The sequence below is a fragment of the Acinonyx jubatus genome, chromosome X, assembly GCF_027475565.1.
Source record: "Acinonyx jubatus isolate Ajub_Pintada_27869175 chromosome X, VMU_Ajub_asm_v1.0, whole genome shotgun sequence".
Classification (NCBI taxonomy): Eukaryota; Metazoa; Chordata; class Mammalia; order Carnivora; family Felidae; genus Acinonyx; species Acinonyx jubatus.
In genome coordinates this window covers 82,694,618-82,719,812 of record NC_069389.1, presented here as the reverse complement: position 1 = coordinate 82,719,812, position 25,195 = coordinate 82,694,618, and the positions used below count along the sequence as shown (strand labels likewise).

At 37.1% G+C, this 25,195-nt stretch overlaps 1 protein-coding gene across 3 annotated transcripts in view; it reads right to left on the bottom strand.

The window, feature by feature from the left end:
• Positions 1-25,195, bottom strand: part of IL1RAPL2 (interleukin 1 receptor accessory protein like 2) — a 1,155,228-nt gene that overhangs the window by 551,574 nt on the left and 578,459 nt on the right. For all 3 annotated transcript variants that reach the window (XM_027053379.2, XM_053201494.1, XM_053201495.1), the window contains one exon: positions 14,324-14,597. In XM_027053379.2, coding sequence (XP_026909180.1) covers positions 14,324-14,597 — 274 coding nt within the window. The remainder of the gene's footprint in view (positions 1-14,323; positions 14,598-25,195) is intronic.

Genomic DNA, 25,195 nt, shown 5'->3' with positions numbered 1-25,195 from the left:
CCCATCAACCCTCAGTTTGTTCTCAGTATTTAAGAGTCTCTTATGGTTTGCATCCCTCCCTCTCTGTAACTTTTTTTTCCCCTTACCCTCCCCAATGGTCTTCTGTTAAGTTCCTCAGGATCCATATATGAGTGAAAACATATTCACCACTGGTATTTAACATAGTACTGTAAGTCTTAGACTCAGCAAGCAGACAACAAAAAGAAATAAAAGGCACCCAAATCGGCAAGAAGGAAAACTTTCACTATTCACAGATCACATGATACTCTATGTAGAAAACCTGAAAGACTGCACCAAAAAATTGCTAAAACTGATACACGAATTCAGTAAAGTGTCAGGATACAAAATCAACATACAAAAATCTTTGGCATTTCTATACACCAATAATGAATTAGCAGAAAGAGAAATCAAGGAACCAATCCCATCGACCATTATACCAAAAATAATAAGATACCTAGGAATAAACCCAACCAAAGAGGCAAAAGACCTGTACTCTGAAAACTATAAAACACGTATGAAAGAAATTGAAAAAGACATAAATAAATAGAAAAATATTCCATGCTCATGGATTGGAAGAATAAATATGGTTAAAATCTATACAACCTAAAGTAATCCACACATTTAATGCAATCCCTATCAAAATACCACCAGCATTTTTCACAGAGCTAGAACAATTCTAAAATTTGTATGGAACCACAAAAGACACTCAATAGCCAAAATAATCTTGAAAAAGAAAAGCAAAGCCAGAGGCATCACAATTCTGGACTTCAACCTATATTACAATGCTGTCATAATCAAGACCATATGGTACTGGCACAAAAACAGACACATAGATAAGTGGAACAGAATAGAAAACCCAGAAATGGATCCACAACTATATTATCAATTAATCTTTGACAAAGCAAGAGAATATCTAATGGAAAAAAAGACAGTCTCTTCAACAAATGATGTGGGAAAACTGGACAGCAAATGCAGAAGAATGAAATTGGACCACTTTCTTACACCATACACAAAAATAAACTCAAAATGGGTGAAAGACCTAACTGTGAGACAGGAAACCATCAAAATCCTAGAGGAGAACACAGGGAGCCATCTCTTTGACCTCAGCCACAGCAACTTCTAACTAGACATGTCTCCAGAGGCAAGGAGAAAAAAAGCAAAAATGAACTATTGGGACTTCCTTGAGATCATAAGCTTCTGCGCAGCAAAGGAAACAATCAAAAAAGCTAAAAGGCAACCTATAGAATGAGAGAAGATATTTGCAAATGACATATTGGATAAAGGGTTAATATTCAAAATCTATAAAGAACCTATCAAACTCAATACCCAAAAAACAAATAATCCGGTTAAGGAATGGATGAAAACATGAATAGACATTTTGGCAAAGAAAACATTCAGATGGCTAATGGACACATGAAAAGATGCTTAATATCACTGATCATCAGAGAAATACAAATCAAAACCACAATGAAATACCACCTCACAACTGTCAGAATGACTAAATTAACAACACGGGAAACAACAGATGTTGGCAAGGATGTGGAGAAAGGGGAACCCTCTTACACTGCTAATGGGACTGCAAACTAGTGTAGCCACTCTGGAAAACAGTGTGGAGGTTCCTCAAAAAGTTAAAAATAGGGGTGCCTGGGTAGTACAGTCAGTTAAGCATCCAACTTAGGCTCAAGTCATGCTCTCATGGTTCATGAGTTCAAGCCACATGTCGAGCTCTGTGCTGACAGCTCAGAGCCTGGAGCTTGCTTTGGATTCTGTGTCTCCATCTCTCTCTCTGCCTCTCCCCTCCCCATGCCCTCTCTCTCTCTCTCTCTCAAAAATAAATAAACATTTTAAAAAGTTAAAAATAGAACTACTCTATGGCCCAGCAATTACACTACTAGGTATTTAACCAAAGGATACAAAAATACTATTCAAAGGGGCACATGCACCCCGATATTTATAACAGCATTCCCAACAATAGCCAAACTATGGAAACAGCCCAATGTCCATTGACTGATGAAGGGATAACAAAGACGTGGTATAAATATGTATTAGAATATTATTCAGCCACCAAAAAGAATGAAATCTTGCCATTTGCAACATCGTGGATGGAGCTATAGTGTATTATGCTGAACAAAATAAATCAGTCAGAGAAAGACAAATACCATATAATATCACTCATATGTGGAATTTAAGAAACAAAACAGATGAACATAGGGGAATGGGGAAAAAAGGGAGGGAGGCAACCCATAAAAGACTCTTTTTAAAGTTTATTTGTTTATTTTGGGAAAGAGAGAGAGAAGTACAAGGGGGGAGCAGAGAGGGAGAGGACAAGGGAGAGGGAGAGAGAGAGAGAGAGAGAGAGAGAGAGAGAGAGAGAGAGAGAGATTCCAAGCAGGATCTGCACTGTCAGCACAGAGCCTGATACAGGGCTCTAACTCATGAACCATGAGATCATGATCTGAGCTGAAATCAAGCTTAACGAACTGAGCTTAACTGACTGAGCCACCCAGGCGCCCCAAGAGACTTTTAACCACAGAAAACAAACTGAGGGTTGCTGGAGTGGAGATGGGTAGAGAATGGGCCAAATGGATGATGGGTATTAAGGAGGGTAATTGTTGTGATGAACACTGGGTGTTATATGTAAGTGATGAATCACTAAGTTCTACTGAAACCAATATTACACTATATGTGAACTAACTAGGATTTAAATAAAAATTTGAAACAAAAAATAAATGAAAAGGAAAAAACAAGTGATAGAAGATGAAAAAGGAAAAAAAAGTGGGAAAACTTGCAGAAGATACATTCCAGAGTGAATTTTTTAGTTGATAATGAGCAATGTTTAGAGACTTTTCTGGGTAGCTATAGAATGTATAAGATATTGAGCATGAAAGCAATATAGAAAACTGATTTTAAAGGTTGCTAGGCATTACAAATTGGCTTCCCCTTGATGCTTTTCAAAGGACTACAGTAAATACCTAAAGATTAAACCTTTTAAGATTGTTTACTTGCTGGACTATTTCCTAGGATACAATTATATGCTGAACCACATAGAATCTTGTCTTATATTTGAGTTTTACTTGTTTGATTATAATTTGTATACATGTCCTAATTCCTGTTTTAATCTGTTGGAAGGCAGGAGGCCTGCCATTCACTTTTGCTTTTTTTGGTACCTTTCACAGAAGAGATGCTCAATAAATATTTGTTTAAGGACTGATAGATACCTAAGATCTGAAATGATATCTGCTAAAAAGTATCCCTTTTATTAAAAACCAAAATAAAACTGTAGTTAGGAAAGAATGTGCTTTCATTTTTCTACCAGTATGCAATATTTTACCTTTAGGATGAATGGAGGGAACCAGTTTTATGTTCTTGAAAAACATAATATGTTTTTGAACAAGAACATATGCAATATGTTCTTGAAAAACATAACCCTTGCATTCAGGACACCTAATTATATTCATTCTAGCACTTTCTCATATATTGATGTATATGCTTCTTTAACTGATTCATCATGAATCTTCTATATTGGAATTTGGGAAGCCAGAGTATAAACAGACAAAAAGAAAGTCAGCTAAGAATATACCTCCATCAAAGTTCCTCCATCTCTTATTTTTTGGTAGAATACAGCTTTTGGGATGCCTGGGTGTCTCAGTCAATTAAGTGTCCAACTGTTGGTTTCAGCTCAGGTCATGATCTCATGATTCATGGGATCGAGCCCCATGTTGGGCTCTACGCTGACAGACAGCACAGAGCCTGTTTGGGATTCTCTCTCTCCCTCTCCCTCTCTCTCTCTGCCCATCCCCTGATTGCTTTTGCTCTCTTTCTCCTTTCTCTTTCTCTCTCTCTCAAAATAAATATAAACTTTAAAAAATAAAGAAAACTTTTAAGCATGTCTACATAATGTTTGGAAACATAAATGATCACAAAGGGTTCCAAACTCTTTAAGACAAGTAGTCTGGTTTTATCTCTGGAAATGTCTGCTTTAACTTGATCCTCACTTATCATGAACTAAGAAGCTCTATTTCACTGTCCTCTCTTGTCCATATTTAATCAATAGACTCATTCTCATCACCATATATTTTATACAGTGGAAACTCAAAATAGAATCTCAGAAATTTATACAGGTAGGAATTAAACATATCTCATTTGTTGTAATATACAGATATTGATACCTATGAAGAACAATAAAAATGGGTAATAAAAGAAAATACAGTAAAAAAAATCTAATTATGTGTATGAGCTACACAGACGTGGGTCCAAGTCTCAACTCTACCATTTAATAGCCATGTATCACTGGGCAAGTTCTTTAACCTCTATGAATATCAGTGTTACCATCTTCAATAATATGACCTACCTCATAGTGTTACTGACATAGTTTTTGCCATATAGTAAGGGCTGAAAAATCAGAGCTAATAGTAATAGTGGTATCAGTACCAAAAACAGAAATAAGAGATAATGTGTTGAGCATTTACTCTATGTCAGCTTTGGTGCTAAGTGCTTGTCAGTATTCTCTGAGGTAGACACTTCAACTCCTCTTCAACTGTTCTCTCTCTCAGTTAAGACCACCATGATTCACTCAGTTGCTTAAGTCAGAAACATAAGAGGCATCCTTTATTCAACTATTTCTCTCATTTCTCACAGCCAGTGCATCAGTATGTCCTGTCAGCTCATCTTTCAATACATATCTTGGATCCATTAACTTCTCCCTATCTCCTTAGCTACCACCCCAATCCAAGATTACCATTGCATATCTCCCCCTCAAATGATATAATTGCTTCCCAACTTGGTCTCCTTGCTTGTCTCCCCACAGTCCAATCTCACTGGGACAGTCACAGTGATCTTTTAAAAATAGAAATCTGATCATCTTATTCCCCAGCTTAAAACAAACAGACAAAATATAACACTCTCCATTTGCCTCGGATTACTAATAAAAATCAACTTATTCTGGCCCACAATATGCAACAGGATCTGACCTCTGCCTGCCTCTCCAACCTCATCCAATACCATTTCCCCTCAGCTCACTGTGCTCCACCCGCACTGGCCTTTTTTAGTTTTCTTGAATACAACTAGTCTGTTCCTGTTTCATGACCTTTGCACTTGTTGTTCACTGACTGGCACACTATTCCCATATATCTTCACAAGGTTGGTTCCTTCCTGCCATGCAGGTCTCGGCTTTAAGTCTCTTTCTCTTGGAAGCCCTTGTTGATCACTCAACTAAAAATGGCCTTCCAGTCACTCTTGTAATATGACCCTTTTTATTCTCATCATAAGTATTACCCAAAATAGTCTTGTAAATGTATGTGTATGTTTCCCCCACTCTAGAAGTTAAGTTCCAGGAGAGTAAGAACTTTATTTTTTTTTTTTATTAAGTAATCTCTATGCCCAACATGAGGCTTGAACTCATGACCTGGAGATCAAGAATTGCATGCTCCACCAACCAAGCCAGACAGGCACCCCAAAGGAGAGTAGGAACTTTAATCTGTCTCATTCAATGCTATATGCCAAATACCGAATGCAATTGTTCAAAATATCTTAAGCTGAATAAACAAATTTTCATTTTACAGGTGAGAAAATCAAGGCACAGGTCATATAACTAAAATATACCATTACTCCCTAGGTTAATGTTGGAGTCAAAACCTAGCAGTTCAGAATTTGTAAACTTTGAGTCCACTGGTTGAATCTGAGTAGGGTTTCTTGGGAGGGGAGCCTAGAAATTTTAAATATGCAAAATTTAAAAAATATGCAAAATAAAATTTTAAATTTTAAATTTAGGAAATTGCATATAAAAATTCAGATTTGAGGATTTTTTCAAAAAATCAGAAGATACAGCAATATTTGTCTTATATTTCTATATGGTAACAATAATTTGGATATCATGTGGCTGCCTGACTTTAACTGAGACATAGCTCATTGATTCATTCAATAATCATTTGCTGAGCACTTACTATGTGCCATACACTATAGTCCCTTGAGCTATATCAAGGAGCAAAAAAGACAAATATCTCTGTCCTTAATAAGCTTACATCATAGCTTAAGGAGACAGAAAATTAATAGCAAATATGATAGGTAAATTATATATATATATATGTATATATATATATATATATATATATATCAAAAAAGTTAATAATTGCTATGTAAAAAGAAAAATCAGAGCAAGGTAAAAAATATCAGGAGTATGAGGATGGTAACTAAGTGGAAGAGAATATTAAGATTATATATAAATAAAATATTCAAGGAAGATGCACTGATGAAGTTAAAATAGAAGAATCTGTACAATGGAAAGAAATGAGGGAGTTAGTCATGTAGCTCTAGGAGAATAAAGTATTCCAGACAGAGGTAACAGTTAGTGCAAAGACCCTAAAGCTGGAGTATACCTGCCTGAGAGTATACCTGTTTGAGAAACAGTAAGGTCAGAGTGCCTTGTAAGCCCTAGAAAGGTCTTGAATTTACTTCCAAATGAAATGGTGTACCATTGGAAGGTCCTAGGTAGAACACAAACATATGTGACTACTGGTATTAAGAAAGATTGAAGAGAGTCATGTAGAAAAGCAGAGAAACCAATTAGAAGTTATTGAAACAACACAGGTAAGAGATGGTGGCTTGAACCAGAATGGTAGCAATGGTATAGAAGGCACAGTCTATGTAATCCCCAAAGTTTTAGTGAGTTAAGAGCCTGTGGGATAATATATTGACCAATGGGATATAGGAGCTGAGAAAGAAATTCTCTATTTCTCCTCCTGGATCAACTATCATGAAATAATCTCCTTTTTCCCCTGCCTCACTACCTTTTTCCTTCACTCCTATGTTGCTAATACACAATAGTTTTTGCTTCAGGTTTTATTTTCTAGGAATCCATGGTAAGACAGGAAGAAGATCAGAAGTTCAGTTTGGGACATACTGGTCTTAACACCAAGTGAATATGCTGAAAATTCTACTGGATAAAAGATTCTGTATTTTATGCCATATTTCACTCATATGTGGAATATAGGAAACAAAACAGAAGAACAAATGGGATGGGAAAAAATGAGAGAGAGAAGCAAATCATAAGAAACCAACAGAGAACAAACTGAGGGTTTATGGAGGGAGGTGGGCAGGGGATGGGCTAAATGGGTGATGGGAATTAAGGAGGGTACTTATTGGAATGAGCACTGGGTGTTATATGTAAGTGATGAATTACTAAATTCTACTCCTGAAACCAGTATTATACTATATGTTCACTAATTAGAATTTAAATAATAATTTGGAAGAAAAACAAAACAAACAAACAAAGATTCTGTAGTTTAGGAGAGAGATATGGGCTGGAAGGTATATGTGTTGGAGTTATCAGTGTACAGATGGTAGATAAAACTGTGAGAGATAAAACTGTGAGACTGTATAAACAAATCATGGATGGGGTAAGTATGGATAGACATGGAAAAGAAAACTAGGACCAAGCACCAAGGTCCCCTAACATTAAGAGGTCAGGGGGACTATGATGAACCAGCAAAGGAAATTAAGAAAGGGTAATTGACAGAGTACAGGGAAAAGTAGGATAGTGTGGTTCTCTGGAAGTCAGGTTAAAGAACATATGTCAAAAATAAGGGGGTGATCAATTCTGCCAAATGTACTTATTAAGTAAAAGTAGGAGTGAAAATTGACCTGGCCACTGGATTTAGCATCACTGAGGTCACTGGAGACTGAAAAGAGCAATTTTGGTGCAGTAGCGAAAACAAAATTCTAACTAGAATGGGTTTAATAGAGAATCAGTGGAGAGGAGCTCAAGATCCTAAGTGCAGATGGCAGGGCTTTTTTTCTTTGCTTTTTGTTTTGTTTTGTTTTTTGTTTTTAATAAGTATTTTGCTGCAAATGTAAGCAAGGAGATGGGCGGTGGCTGGCAGGAGAAGTGGAGTTGACACTTTTTTAGATGGCATAAATATTGTCCTATGTGTATGTTGATGGAAATGATACAGTAGAAATAGGAAATTCCATGATACAGGAGAGTGGGAGAAATGCTCAGGTGATTTCCTTGAGTAGGAAAATAAAGATTGAATCTAGTGCAGAAGTGATGTGTTTGGCCTTACATAGCAGCAAGGCCAGTCCATCAATGATAATAGACTTGAAGGCAGAGTATGCAGATACAGATGCCAGTCAGTGGGTGAATATAGTGGAAGTTCTCTCCTAATTGCTTCAGTTTTTTTTTTTTTTTTCAGTAAAATGGGAAGCGAGTGAACATGTTTAACGTTTGAGGAGAACAATGTAAAATACTCATCTAGGAGGATGAAAGACTGAATAGACTAGGAATACACAGTAATACTACTTGGCAGTATTAAGCAGTGCTATGGTTTCACAAGTGAGTAAGATTAAGGGATAAAGAGTCAAAGAAATCAAGAGGGTATATATGGGAGTGATTATAATGACTGATTATGAAACTTAAACTATGCTAGGTGGAAAGAGAGCAAAGGACAGTGAAAAAATTGTAGCATCACTGAGTGGCAGCTCTGGGGGAGGGTCAATAGGTTACTGGAATTGAGGTACAGACATAGTGAGCTAGAGGTAGTGGCAAGTTTAGAAACATGAAAATGAGATTACTGAGGAGATTGATATAGTCTTCAACACCCTAAAATGTTTCAGATGGCCTGCCACAATTATTACATTATCTACCTTCTTGGCCCCTTAAGAGATTTTGAATGTGCAACTCCTGCAACAAATTAAAACCTTGATAGGAGCAAAATAATATCTGTATCTATATCTATATCTATATCTATATCTATATCTATATCTATATCTATATCTATCTATATAGGAATACCAGCATTCTAGCTCATTCATGACTATTTGAAATCAATTCTTATTTTATGATTATCAAATACAACCCATTAATTCTTACAAAGCACGTAATCTGTTAACCAACTATACTGTAAACATCTGCTCCCCTCAAATAAACAAACTGAATGGAATTCAAATTACATAGGTACTGTACAATAAAATGGCTAATATTTCTGAGTATTACATAGATAATATACAGCAGTATGGTTATATTTCTAAATATTAGAGCATATCTAACTTTTAATGAGATGAAAGTAAATTACAATTGCCACTACTTTGCTATTTATGTTACCTGTAATTTTATAAACAAGCAGATTATCAACTTTTAGAGGCTGAATTAATCTTTTCATGTTATATATGTCTTCCATTATGCATACTTGCTACAAAAAATAAGCTAAACCAGGGACTCCCACTTACATCTAAAAACAGGTGGAAAAGATGACTACTTCTATCACGTTAGCCTATGCAGACCAGAGAAGGCATCACCACTTTCTAAAGACCCTGCTATACAATCTTGATCTTTTCTGAGTTCAATTAATTATAATAAGTCCAAATCCTCATTTTTCCTAAAAGAGACTATCTGCTCTCCTGGAAATTGGTACCTGAGCAAGCTACTTGTTGACACTTAATTTTTCAAGGATTAACAGTTAAATTGGGATTAAATTATAAGAAAGCTCACTGTCCTTGATAATCTCTTGGTAACCATGATGGGGAGTAGGATAGGAGGGTGAAAGGTGTTGAAACATATTTCTTAGTGTTTTAGGTAGACTAGGACAATTACTTTCCTTTCAAAAGACACAGGTTTCCTTGCAATATGGTACAAAGTGAATCCCATTGTACATGCTCAATGAACATTTGTTGACTAAAATGTAAACCTTGTTTACTATATACTACATAGGCATTTATAGGTCAGGATCATTTAGGAGCCATTAAAATCAGACAAAATTACTGTATATTTGTATTTATTTTTTAAAATATGGAACATTTCAAACATACTCAAAAATAAAAATACCAATATAATGTACACTCATATACTCTTTGTACAGATTCAATAATTAGCAACATGCTACATTCCTTGTTTCAAATATCTCTACCCCCTCAACTTTTCTGATGATATTGCTTTGTCGGAGTAATAATCACTAAAATGTGATGAATAGCAATGCAAATGTCATGTGTCAGGGCTGGATAAATGCACTAAGGAACCCTTTAGAAAGAGTTTGTGAGACAGTCAGATTTTGAGAACCTCATTTATTTTAATGATTACTAAAGAGCAAAAATGGTTGGATTATGTACCCCTTTAAGAAGGGGGTTCTTGTTCTGTTTACTTTGTTGGAGAGGTAAATGGTCATAATGGTTTTTGAACTTATAACTGGTTCACTGCACTTGGCCATCGTTATCCCCAAACACTCAGGTTTCTACAGATGTTTGATAATATTTAATCACTCTTTTTACTACCTGTGAATTAAATTCAGGATTATATAGATATATCTGTCTTCATCCACAGATTAAGTCATCCCTTGTTCCAAGTTGTTGGGAAAGTGATATGTGGGATTACTCTCATCACTTTTATCTTAGTAAGTGCCTCCACTGAAAAAATTCAGGTGGGAAGCAGGGGAGACAGTAATTTTTGGACTGGCACTACCTCTCAAAATATGACTCACTTCTCTATCATTTCTCTATTACTATAACCCTTAACTAAAATGCTGAGAAATTCAACTAATCACTCTTGAGACTGGCTAAATTAGAAACACAAAACTGAGTAATTGGCTATAGAAAGATCACAAACAGTAAATTTTTCTTGCTATGATGCAAATGGGTAGAGAATATTATTAAATATTTCATATATGCATTTTTAAACACACTGAAATTAATAGACTAATTTTTAATGAGGGCAATAATGCACAGAAAAATTATCATCCATGATTACATTAAAATGGCATTAAATTGGGAATTTTAGGTGAATACACACATTGTCAAATTCAGAGCCTTTTTCACTATAAATGATACTCTCTTGGCAATGGCATAAAATCACCTATATGGACTGAATTTCTCACTTGGCATATATTTGGAGTCAGTGGCCAGTACTAGATCTGAAAAGCATATTTATTAAACACAGCCAAATGCTAGACAAATCACTTGTATCATTCTGGAAGAGACTTCTCTAAGTTGACAAAGACTGTTCCTTCCTTTAGAACATTGGGCCCCAAACTCTTCTTTTTCCGTACTAAGGTATATGGGAAGTATAATATTCAAAAGATTCACCCACTCCATCAGTCCCAATCACTCCCTAAGATCTACTGCATGAATAAAGGATGTCAGGAGTTATGCTTGAATGTAAGCCTCTGCTCAGTGGGTATCAACCTTTTCTCTTCTACTGATCTACATGTGACTTGAGAACCACTGACTTAGATGATATCAACAACAGATACAAACTTAATCAGATATGTATTTGAAAGAGAGGGCCATCTACAAGACAGGATTTCAGGGACACTGGGAACTTCCACTTGTGCATGAAATACTACAAGTCTTTGTTTAAAAGCAAATAGGCTGTCAACTGAGAAGGGCTAGAAGCAATCACACCCCAGTAGCAAAGAGCATACTTATGGAAATTTGTAATGCCATTCTCCCTTAAAAGGAATCAGGGTCCCTCAGAAAAGTGGCTGATTGTAGGACCAGGGCAGGAAATATACAAGATAATCCTGGAGCATCTTATAGTGCTGAAATATAAAGAAATGCGCACACACACACACACACACACACACACACACACAGATACATACTGTGGAATATTACTCAGCAATCAAAAAGAAAGAAATCTTGCCATCTGTAACAATGTGGATGGAGCTAAAGTGCATTATGCTAAGTGAATTAAGTCAGTCAGAGAAAGATAAATGCCATATGATTTCACTCATATGGAATTGAGGAAACAAAATAGAGGGACATAGGAGAAGGAAAGAAAAAAAAGAGATGGAGGGAAACCATAAAAGATTGTTAACTATAGAGAACAAACTGAGGGTTTGCTAAAGTGGAGGTGGGAGGGGGATAGGCTAAATGGGGAATGGGTATTAAGGAGAGCACTTGTTATGAACACTGGGTGCTATATGCAAGTGATGTATCATTAAGTTCTACTAAAACCAATATTATACTATATGTTAACTAACTAGAATTTAAATAAAAATTTGAAATAAACAAAATAAAAAACAAAACAAAAGCGATAAGGTATATTGATACTTTTTACCCTTGATATGACGTAATGAGTATATTTTATGTCTGTGGGATTCCTCAAAAAAAACACATTACCCCAGTCTAACTATGAAATAAATATCAGATAAATCCCAACTGAGGGACATTCTACAAAATATCTAAACAGTATTCCTCAAACTGCGAAGGTCATAAGAATTAAGGAAAGTTGAAAAAGCACCACAACCAAAAGGAAGTTAAGGACAGCTAACAACTAAATGTAATGTGGTATCCCAGATGGGATCCTGGAATAGAAAAAAGACATTAAGGAAAATCTGAGAAAATCTAAATTATTATGGACTTTAGTTAATAACAATGTACCACTGTTGGTTCATTAATTGTAACAAATATACCATAGTCATGTAAGATGTTAATAACAGGGGAAAATGGTGTAGGGCATACAGGAACTTACTGTACTGTCTTTGCAATAATTCTGTAAGTTTAAAATTGTTCTAAAATTTATACATTTATTTAAAAGCAAATGGAGGGGTCTTTTATTACAGTACATTTTATGGGGATAAAAAGCTGGAAACAAAATACATGCACATAAATACAAAAATGATTGACTAAATGGTAGTATCATAGACTATTAAGCAACACAGAATATTACATACTTAAAAGGATAAGTGAGCTCTCTATCAATTGACTTGGAAAGATTTCCACTCTGTATTTTCATTAAGAAAAGAAAATGCAGAGAAATATAAAACTCTTATTTTGTAAAACAATGAGGAGAAAATCCATATATATATATATATATATATTTCCACTTCAAAGAATAGGGAGAAGGTATGCAAGGATACACATTGGATTAGTAACATTGCTCGGAGTAGGAGAATAGGGTGAGAGGAGAGAAAAGAGGAGAGGGGTAACAAGTCTGGGCATATAAGCAGACCAGGGAAAGTAAGCAATAATTAAGTTGATAATTCATTATCAGTATATAACATCTATACAGTGAACTAATGCTTTGCAAACAAAAATATAAATCTGTGGAAAAAAAACAAGCAAATGGATCAGAAGGAGGAAAAGACATCTATTTTAGATTGGCAAGCTTTAATGAAGGTGGGGGTGAAGAGGAGGTAAGCAGGAAAAGTGTAGCAGTACTCAAAGAATATAGTATCATTCACTGAGGCTGAATTACCATCCTTTTCTCATTTTTTTTCTGAGAGCTGCCCAAGTAGGTGAAAACATTGATTATCACTAAGTATGATTGCTATTTCTTCCAGTATTCTGGAGTTTTTGTCCACCACAAACAGAAACTAAACTCACCACTTGCTTCTCCAACACTCCCCCCTCAAAACACATACGTATAAAAGTGATGCCTAGAGCATCAAGAAGATTATTTATACACCACCCTGTTCCCCTGGCCTTTTGAACAATGTGGCCTCACCAGGGGTTTCGAAGTGCTTTTGATGAAGAGGTGACATAGCTTTGGCATCAAAGTCCACAGGAGGCAAAAATAGGAAGGGTCTGCATTTCCAGGAAGTTGAAATCAAATAATAGATTGTAGGTGCCTGGTGTGCAAGATCAGAGACTCCCAAAATGGCAGAATTGAAAAGTGGTTTAAAGGTCATCTCAGCTATCTACTTCAATACCTAATGCAATCCCTATCTGAGATTCTACCTCCTAGATCCTTGCACTAGGGTGGAAGGGGAAAGAAGGACATATTGTGGAATCCCTTAGGATAAAACAGATTGCTTTTCACTATAAACTTCTTACAAGAATCAATAGTATCTGTTACATATTATTCCCTGTATAGCACCTAGGAACTCAGGATGACCATGTGTTTACAGGGCTCCATGTTGAACATTTAGATACAGTGGACACTGTGCAAATCATATGAAAATTTTTAACAGTAGCTTATTTGCTAAGAGATCTCCCAGTAGCATCTGAAGCTATTTTCCATCAACAAAAAAAGTAGAGAACTTACCTTACATGATACTTTAGGCCATTTTCATAGTCAGATATTAAGAACATTGAGCCCATTGGCTCTATGAAAAAACAATTGTTAGAAGACCCTACAGTAGGGGTGGAGTTAAGAAATGAAACACAAACTTTTATAAAATTCTATGGGCATGCACAGTAAATGTAATTCCCATTTTATGAAAACTTGATAAGAATTTGTATAGTCCCAATAAATAATTACAATTGAACTTACTGAAGCTCCCCATGCACTGCAAAGATATTCACTGTATAACGTGAGCAACACCTCCATACACTCCAGGCCCAATCAAAAGATGACTAACTATGGTATTGAGCAATATTTTCACACAGCACTCACCTTAAAACACAAGTGTAGAAACCACTGTCTTGTGCCTCAGCTGAGTGAAACCATATTGAATCTTCTTCTTTGCTCATCCTGACCTCTGAAAAGATGATGGGCTCTTCCAAATCACCCTTGTTTTTGTACCACATAAGCCTGAGTCCAGTGCTCTGGGCCATGCTATAGTTGGTGCGAATATAACTGTAGAAAAGGGCGCATTTCACCCGCACTGGTTCACCTGCCAAAGCCATGTATGTCTTGAGATCCACTGACCAGTCAATGCAGCCATCCACTGAAAGAAAACCAGATTGGGCATGAAATGCATTGAGTATTGCTAATACTAATTATAATACTAATCATTGCCAACATGTACTGAGTACTTACTGTGAGCTAGGCTTTACAGAATTTTCATGTCAAATGCTTTATATCGATTACCTCATTTAATCTTCCCAATGATCCTTTAAGATAGACCAATATCCTCTTTAGACCTTGGCAGAGAGGATCCCTGTTCTATCCCTTTGTCTTTGGGGGAATTCCCAGTCCTCACAGCAAACTTATGCTTGCAGTTAACTGGATCCTCCAAGTAGTTCCAGCACTGGTGTTTATGTGGCTGTCCTGGGGCCCCACCACAAGGTCCCAATTCTGGCAGAATGGCCTGGCAAATGGATTACTCCTGTTAGTCATGTGGTATTTGCTTCACAGGATTGTGTGAGACTGGACTTCTAGGATGACAGTGACATGTTGATTTTAGGTGACTTAAATTTTTTGGACAGGAGCCCCACAAAAGAAATACTTCCAGGGGACCCTTGTACAGCCTAAGAGCAGCCCTTAGATTCACATTTTTATGAATCTTATTTTACAGAAAAGAACTGAGACTCAGACAAGTTCAATGACTTTTCCCAAAGTCACATGGTTAATAAGTGGTAGAAAACCAGTCTCTGATTCTACAGACTGTGTTCTTTACCCCTACCCTATAGTGCCTCTGCCTATAATTGTGACAGGAATGACTGTGTTATTTATTTGTCTTTGAGAAAAGTTGAAAGCAGTAGGCATCTAAAGTGATTATCTGCCATTATCTATATGCCAGTTTTCCATGGTATGATCTATTAATAGCAGATATTTAATCACAGTTCGATTTCTTTTTATACCCTAAGGCCTCTCTCACTGTTTAGCTGGTATTTGCTCATGGGAATATATTATATTAATATCAGCTTTGATCAAATAATATTAGATGGGTAAATCTACCATTAAAGAAAGACATATACAGTAAATTCCCTCTTTTCCAGAATGGCTAGAAATGAGACACTGACTAATTTAATATGCCTGCAACAAAATTAGCATAGATATTCTACTTCCAATTACTTAATTTCAAAGAATTTCACCTAATTATGCTACCTCCCTTTATATTACTTTATTACCCTTTACAAAACTGTATAAAAATTGACATTTAAAAATTATATTTTTCATTTATAATCTTGTAAACTGACCTGCTTCCTTTTTTAGAAGTTGAGAACCCTGTAGCCATCTTTTAACCTCAGTTGACAGAAAGCTCAGGGCTAAATGCAATACTCAAGTGCAATAACTATCTTACCTCCATATTTTGCTTTCTCTATACAAGGGTTCTTTTTTAAAAATTTTTAACGTTTATTTATTTTTTAGAGACAGAGAGAGAAAGAGAGACAGAGCATGAACAGGGAAAGGACAGAGAGAGAGGGAGACACAGATCCAAAGCAGGCTCAACTCTAAGCTGTCAGCACGGAGCCCGACGTGGGGCTCGAACCCATAAATCATGAGATCGTGACCTGAGCCAACGTTGGATGTTTAACCGACCGAGCCACCCAGGCACCCCCCTCTCTATACACAGGTTCTTGACCTGGGGTTCAAGGACACCCAGGGTGGGTACGTGGATAGACTTCAAGGTTTTTGTGCCTATTTGCATAGTTATACTTTTCTGGGGAGATGTTCCACAGCTCTTTAACAGATCTTTGAAGCAGTCTACAGCCTAAGAAAGTTTTTGGACTCTGTTGATTCTGGAATCTCTTTCTGACTTCATTTTTCACTGCTTTGCTATGTATGGGCTTTTATTATAAGCTGCCTCAAATCCTTTTCTGTGTGAGAAATATTCATTAGAAATAAATCAATAATCAAATAAATATCTCATTCTAAATTTATACTGAAGGGCATTTGAACTTTCTTTGAGGATTCAGAAGGCACCAGATTCACCACTATGGATTTTGATGATCATGATGCATTGTTGAAGGCAAGAAGGTACAACTGGATTAGAATAAATATGTACTGATGACAAGCTATTTCTTGGCGGGAGGGGCTTTTTTTAATTCACTCCCTGGTATTGGTTTTTTACCTGTCATGTATCAGTCTCATTAACTGTCAATAATAGAGAGGGGAAATCTGCATTAGTTAAACATTCTAGGTCATGGTAAATTACTGGCGATACATCTCCAGACTAAACATAATTTCAATATTTATTGTTTTGGTGGCTCAGTTGGTTAAGTGTCTGACTTCGGCTCAGGTCATGATCTCATGGTTCGTGGGTTCAAGCCCTGCATGGGGTTCTGTGCTGACAGTTCAGAGCCTGGAGCCTGCTTCGGATTCTGTGTCCCTCTCTCTCTGTTCCTCTCAAGCTCCCACGCTGTTTCTCTCTCTCAAAAACAAATATAGATTTAAAAAGTTTTTAAAATATTGTTTAATCATCTTTAATTGTATTTTATATTATTCTTTTTTATGGATTGTCTGTGACACTGTTCCCATGCATCAAGAACAATAAAAACCTGGAGGTGATTTAAAGGCTATATAACAGTCCAGTTTCTCCCCCCCCCCCAACCTTAAGATGCATAGCAAGTTAACAAATTTGGCTTAACAAAGTAGCTTCAACCTCTATAATTACCTACTTAATATGAAAAAAAAAAAAGCTTTTGGAATGTTTTTTCCATTCGTTCCCTAAATCCCTTTTGTTACTTCCTTTAAACCATCTGCTGTATAATCTACACCTTTACAATGTTAACAGGCTGGTTTGGCCCGTTAGTGACAGGACATGGTTGGTATTGAAGATAATCAAAATATCTGCTCCTGAGACACAATGATCATACTCAAAGGCAGTTGAAGACATGTAACAGCCTTTACAATTAGCTTTATCATACAAACCTTGAGAGTATACTGAGAATTCATTTCCTTTTAAGTACTATCTGAGCAAAATGTATTTGATTTAATAGATTCATAGTTCCTTTTCCTCTGTTCTCTTGTTTAGCTAGCAAAGGGAGTATTTAGTTATAAGGTAGTCAATAGACAGAAAACAGCCTTGCAGTAATGGGGAAAACAATTTCCAAATGTTATCCCTCTTATTCTTTTCCTTTAGCATCCACAATACAAGGTTACAATATAAAGTATTTCGAGAGACCTGAGGGAATCTTCCCCAAAAGCAGACAAAGGGTTGATGCCAGGGATCCATAAAGGACCATCTGCCACCAAATATTTTCCCACACTGATCTTTCATCAGTAGAAATCCATTCCCATGAGTTAAGACATTATAGTCTTATACCTAGAGAGTATTAGACCATTAATAGATTCCACCATGATGGTATGATTTGTTTCTCTTGGATTTCTAGTCCTAGGAAACAAACCGAGAGTGGGGCAAAAGGAGATAGAATATGAGATAGTACATTTATTTTTTAGATTGTGGAGTAGTGAAGCAACTAAGAAGCATGTACTGTGGTAAGAGACCTAGAAAGGCAGGTGACAAGGCAGCATAAAGGAAGTGAAACCGTGAGGTTAAGGGAGAAGCACTGAAAGGTACGAGAGGGTCACAAAAAGGCAGGAAGAAGAGAAAGGTTACATACAATTCAATTAGCCAAGGGTCGTTGCAGGAATCAAAGATGGTGCCACCAAAAGTGACCAGTGCAAGTCACATTTCTATCATGAGAAGGACTTTTCAATAATATGTCACACTTTCAGAGCCCCTCACACGTCGACACTTTATACATATTTGGCAAATACAGAACTGTGATGCAGCTGACAAAGCTGCAAACTATGGCCAGGTTGGGGACACAGTGGAATTGAGTAGCCCACAGAGGAAGCCAACCTGCAAGCTTGATCTCATCAGCACAGGCCTATAATCCAGAGAGATCCAGCCCCTTTCTGTTCACAACTCCAGTCACACCTATTTAAGTTGGCCCCCAAAGAGCTCCTGAGAAAAGTGGTTTCTGGACACACCTACTTTCTCCCTCAGGTGATTTGAGAACTGAGATTCACTGACCAGCCACAAGTGTAAATAGAGGCACTACAAGAAGGGATACACTTTTCCCGCCAAAACAGGGAAATTCTACAGTTGGATTGAAGCTTGCTACAGCACAAACACATCAAAAGTATAAGTGAGGGCATGCCTGTTTTCTGCTTCACAATAACTCAATATGGTTATAAATATTCCCATCATTCCATTAGAAAAGACATCCTATTTATAAATTATCCATTGTCTGTTCACTCTTAAATCTTACGAATAGCAATTCAAGTATTAAAAAAAAAACCTGTATTTCTTTAGATTTTCATCTCTACTCCCTAGATTTACGTTTCTGTAAAACCCAGGTCTCTATTTTAATCATTTTCATTCCAATCTTCCAAACAAGTATATTCTTAGGAAGTGTAACATGAAGATTCGAAGAGGAGGGGGAGGAGGAATGGTATGAAACACAAATAGGAACATGCCAGTTTCCACGCATTTTATTTTTCCAAGAGGAGATCCCTAGGGGTGAAATCTAATACAAACCTATGGAAAGTGCTCTGGGTGGCAAAAGAAAATCTATAAGCCTTGGCTTCCTCCTCAATACAACCAGCAGAGAAAAACTTGCCATACCTTCCTGCTGTGAAAACAAAACCCTGAGAAAAGTTTATTAATCCCTAAAAGAGGATAAGATGTTATTATCAACAATGATTATAATATTATCTTGGGAAAAAAGTATTGTATATAGTAAAATTACAGACTGTAATGGCTATGTGAATTACAATTTTTATTGGGGGATAGAACATATAGCTATGTATAGAATTGCTAATTCTGCACTTTTACCCCAAGTTGGAAATCTGTTCAGGTAAAATGGCTAATTAGCACAGGAGAAAATATGCAAGCTCCAAATATCTTGATGACATTAATTACAACTTAGGTACATCTGGTACTAGTTTATTATGTGCTTGTGATTAATAAATTCATTTGTTAAACCACGTGTTTTCTTGTAACTATGTCAACTATATCCCTTTTTTTATAGCAGCTCTCCTGTTTGTGATCAACAGGGCAATTGTTGGGGGCAATTCATCAAACCACCACTAGAGGGGGTGCTGTCCAAGTTTTTTGTTCAGCACTTGCATTTTCCGCTCCTGACCTTTAAAATTGAGAAATTGCTATCTGCCAACCACTGGTTGCTGGGGAGGGAATCACAGCACACTTCTGGGGATGCACCAATGCAGATGATAGAGGGAGCCAAAAGTTGAGCATGCAACTAAGTTCTTGCTCAAACTGGTAACCAGTTACACACACAGCAGGTGGATGACCCAGCACAGAAAGCTGCAATAGCAATCACTAGTATTATCTGAGCTCTTAGTACAGAACACTTAAGTGCTGTGATAGGTGCTTTGCCATTGTTTTCTCATTTCATTATCATGTTAACTGAGGGAGATAGGGACTCTTATCATTCCCATTTTACTGAGGAGAAAAAAAAGAATTAGTGTTTAAATGACTTTCTCAAGGTCACTCAGGTGGTGATGGTAGAGTGTGGATCCCAAGGCAGATGAGTTGGGCTCCAGAACTTATGTTCTTAATCACTGCGTGTTCTATATACTGCCTCCTATACTCTTCATCCTAGCTCATGATCCATTAAAATATTAAAAATTTGCTTGATGCTACCCAAATTGTCATATGTATTCCAAAGAACACATTCCTGTCCTGGAGAGTAGACCTTTCCAGCTGACTGATAATCTATCCTCCAATAATCATTGTGGGAATAATAGCCATAAAATAATATATGCCAATTATTTATGAATTACACACAGTACTTACAGAGTAATGCATTCTTAATAATTTGTGTACTTGATTTAACCTCTGAAGATCAGATCTAAAACTTGGATCAATTTTATCTGACCCATATTGATTTATTTAAAACTATTTAGGAATGATCGCCCAATTCCTAAAATTATAATCTAGGAATAAAGTTGTGTGTTTAACATTTGTATTTATGTATTATAATTATTAAACACAATGTTATTCTCTTTATTCTTAATATTTTAATGTGGGAGTTAAATACTTTCTATTTCTCTCAGCTCTCCCCCAAACACACACCTAAAGACAAGTTTCTTTGTATTTATACGCATCACAGTGAACATTATATGCCTCAAGTGGGCAGCCCCAAGCACAAGATGTCAAACTCTTCAAGAAGTAAATGGCCTGCATCCTTACTACTGGACCCATGCCTCCTTGCCCCAGCCTGGAAATATGGACAGAGCTATTTCATTATTTCTTAAACAAAGTTCTGTCAGTAGAAAAAAAAATTATTTTAAAACTTTCATCTGTGCATCAGTATCCATCAATAGAGAAACTATTCCCCACTCCAGCTCTATAAATAGAATGACTGATTATTGCTTCAGGTTTTAAAAAGCATTTCCACACTTTTTATGAATTGGATTATATGCTTTCCTTTCACACTTTTACCCCCTACCATTCGTCAATGAAAAAGTTCTGCCTAAATGAAGTCTTTCATCTCATTTCAACCTAGTTATTACGCTTAATAACGGGCTGGCAACCATCTTCATTTCCTTTTCATTACAGGATCTGTGCTATGCTTTGTCAAGATCATTCCTTAGATCTTTACGTGACAAATGAGCCTCAATTATGTTCTGGAGGTGAAGCCACGTGAAACATTACAACCAACTCCTCAACTCCTGATTACCTGAGACCTGATGAGAGCTTCCTTGGGAATTAGTCATTAGCCAGGAGCCCTTCTCAGATGCACTAATGTTAATATGGAGGCTGCGGCAGCAATGAGCCTGTGGGAGACAGGATATCAGCACTGCCCACCAACCCCTCCAGCAGGCTTTCTGCTGCCCCCTCAAATCCAGAATGCTTGGCAGTGAATTTATCTTCCATGCCAAATCTGCTCTGCCTCCTATGTTTGCAGTTATCCAAATAAAAATCTTTCAAAATCATCCCTGAATCTTGCCTTTCCCTTCCCACTGACCTCCCCCTGATCCTCCAATAAGACATAGGAGCTAGTCATTTCTGAACAGTTAAATTCTTCCCCTCCTCTCCATCTTCATAGTTGTGAATCTCTAGGTCCGAGTCTCATATCTTGTTTGGACTATTGCAATTCTCTTCTAAATGATTCTCTAACCCTCTCATTCCAATCTGTTCTTTAAACTGCTACCAAAGTGATCTTTCTGAAGTATATGACCATGTCCTTTCACTGCTCAAAATCTGCAGTGACTCCCAGTATGCAAATCCCTAAGCCTGGCTCCCCTGGTTCACCCTAGACTGCTTGTCTTTTCTGCCCCTCTCTATTATTCCTCACATCCTATACTTCAGTCAATACTCACCTTCCCTGAATATGCCAATCACCTCTCTCTGCCTTTGTTCTTCTGGTTCCTTCCTCTAGAATATCCTTGCCTCTGTGCCTATTGAGATCTACTAATCCTCCAAGATCCAGCTTCAAATGCCACTTCTTCTACGAAACCGTACTTCATTGCTCCATATGAATCCTTTCCCTTCACCATATGTTTTGTCTACACATCTTCCCAGTTAGATGGGCATCTCATTTACTCTGTATTCCTAGGACAAGGTCTGGTGCATTGTACATAGTAGGCATTCATTAAATGTTTATGGGATGAAATCATGTAGGTTTTTTCCTCCCAAATTTCCTAATAATCGAAAGTTGTTTGTATTTATTTTTTTTAATTTTTTTTCAACGTTTATTTATTTTTGGGACAGAGAGAGACAGAGCATGAATGGGGGAGGGGCAGAGAGAGAGGGAGACACAGAATCGGAAGCAGGCTCCAGGCTCTGAGCCATCAGCCCAGAGCCCGACACGGGGCTCGAACTCCCGGACCGCGAGATCGTGACCTGGCTGAAGTCGGACGCTTAACCGACTGCGCCACCCAGGCGCCCCAAAAGTTGTTTGTATTTATCAAAGACCTTAAGATTCTTCCTATTGCTACCCACCACCGGAAGCAGTGATGTGTCCAAACTTTGATAGAAATATCAGGAGATAGACCCAAATGTACAAAATGTGTTCACAATTACAAGTGACTGCCACCTTTCCATTAGCCAGCATCACTAGAAACAGGAATAAAAAATAAAATCTATGCTACATCCCTGTCCCAGAACTCACGATTCTCTGGTAAGTCAGGCAAAATCAACAATTCTACTACGCAAGCTCTTCCAAATCAGACACCTTGCTCTTGACAGACTGACCTCCTCACTCCTAGTCCTACCCTAGTCATGCTTGTCAGGGAACAGTTATGCTGTCGGCCCTTGCCCACTCAGCTCTTTCCTGTCTGCAACCTCATACCACTTCTCCCACCTTCCAATCCTCCCCAAACAAATCTGAGTCATGCCCAGACTTTAGTTTACCTAGGTGTAAGTTAGGAATGGCATCCTCGTTTTCCTACCATATTAATTGGCTCATTGGTTCAAAGTCATAGACTCCTGTTTGTTTGTTTGTTTTCATCTATGCTCAAGTACCTCATGGACCAGACACTTAGTAGGTCTTACTGAATGTAGTTTTATATATTTTCATTACATTAGACTTTGCACAACTAAGTGCTAATGGAGTGAACTGCTTTGGTTAATTGATTTTCACATTCGCTATAGATTAACTTTTGGATTGTTGAAAATCTTTTTTAAAACATCCGAATCTGCATGTAAAAATTCTCAACAAGATACTAGCAAATTGAATTCAACAGCATATAAAAAGAATTATTCACCATGATCAAGTGGGATTTATTCCTGGGATGCAGGGCTGGTTCAATATTCACAAATCAATCAACGTGATACATCACATTAATAAAAGAAAGGATAAGAACCATATGATCCTGTCAATAGCTGCAAAAAAGCATTTGACAAAATACAACATTCTTCTTAATAAAAACACTCAAGAAAGTCAGGATAGAAGGAACATACTTAAACATCATAGAAGCCATTTAGGAAAAGCCCACAGCTAATATCATCCTCAATGGGGAAAACCTGAGAGCATTGCCCCTGAGATCAGGAACAAGACAGGGATGTCCACTTTCACCACTACTGTTTAACATAGTGTTGGTAGCCCTAGCATCAGCTATCAGACAACAAAATGAAATAAAAGGCATCCAAATTGGCAAAGAAGAAGTCAAATCTTCACTTTTTGCAGGCAACATGATACTCTACATGGAAAACCCGAAAGACTCCACCAAAAAGCTGCTAGCACTGATACATGAATTCAGCAAAGTTGCAGGGTACAAAATCAATGTACAGAAATTGGTTGCATTTTTATACACCAATAATGAAGCAACAGAAAGAGAAATAAAGAAACTGATCCCATTTAAAATTGCACCAAGAACCATAAAATACCCAGGAATAAACCAAAGATGTAAAAGACCTGTATGCTGAAAACTATAGAAAGCTTATGAAGGAAATTGAAGACACACAAAGAAATGGAAAAACTTTCCATGCTCATGGATTGGAAGAATAAATATTGTTAAAGCGTCAATACTACCCAAAGCAATCTAAACATTCAATGCAATCCCAATCAAAATTGCACTGTCATTCTTATCAAAGCTAGAACAAACAATCCTAAAATTTGTATGGAACCATAAAAGACCCCAAATAGCCAAAGTAATGTTGGAAAAGAAAACCAAAGCGGGCATCATCACAATCCCAGACTTTAGCCTCTACTACAAAGCTGTAATCATCAATACAGTATGGTATTGGCACAAAAACAGACACATAGACCAATGGAATAAAATAGAGAAACCAGAATTGGACCCACAAATGTATGGCCAATGAATCTTTGGCAAAGCAGAAAAGAGTATCCAATGGAAAAGACAGTCTCTTTAGCAAATGGTGCTGGGAGAGCTGGACAGCAACATGCAGAAGAATGAAACTAGACCACTTTCTTACACCATTCACAAAGGTAAACTCAAAATGGATGAAAGATCTAAATGTGAGACAGGAAACCATCAAAATCCTAGAGGAGAAAGCAGGCAACAACCTCTTTGACCTCAGCCGCAGCAATTTCTTACTCGACACATCTCCAAAGGCAAGGGAAACAAAAGCAAAAATGAACTATTGGGACCTCATCAAGATAAAAAGCTTCTGCACTGCAAAAGAAACAATCAACAAAACTAAAAGGCAACTAACGAAATGGGAAAAGGTATTTGCAAATGACATATCAGATAAAGGGTTAGTATCCAAAATCTATAAAGAAGTTACCAAACTCAGCATTCAAAAAACAAATAATCCAGTGAAGAAATGGGCAGAAGACATGAATAGACACTTTTCCAAAGAAGACATCCCAGTGGCCAACAGACACATGAAAAGATGCTCAACGTCACTCATCATCAGGGAAATACAAATCAAAGCCACACTGAGATACCACCTCACACCGGTCAGAGTGGCTAAAATGAACAAATTAGGAAACTACAGATGCTGGCGAGGATATAGAGAAATGGGAACCCTCTTACACTGTTGGTGGGAATGCAAACTGGTGTAGCCTCTATGGAAAACAGTGTGAAGTTTCCTCAAAAAATTAAAAATAGAACTACCCTATGACCCAGCAATAGCACTACTAGGAATTTACCCAAGGGATACAGGAATGCTTATGCATAGTGGCACATGTACTCCAATGTTTATAGCAGCGCTTTCAA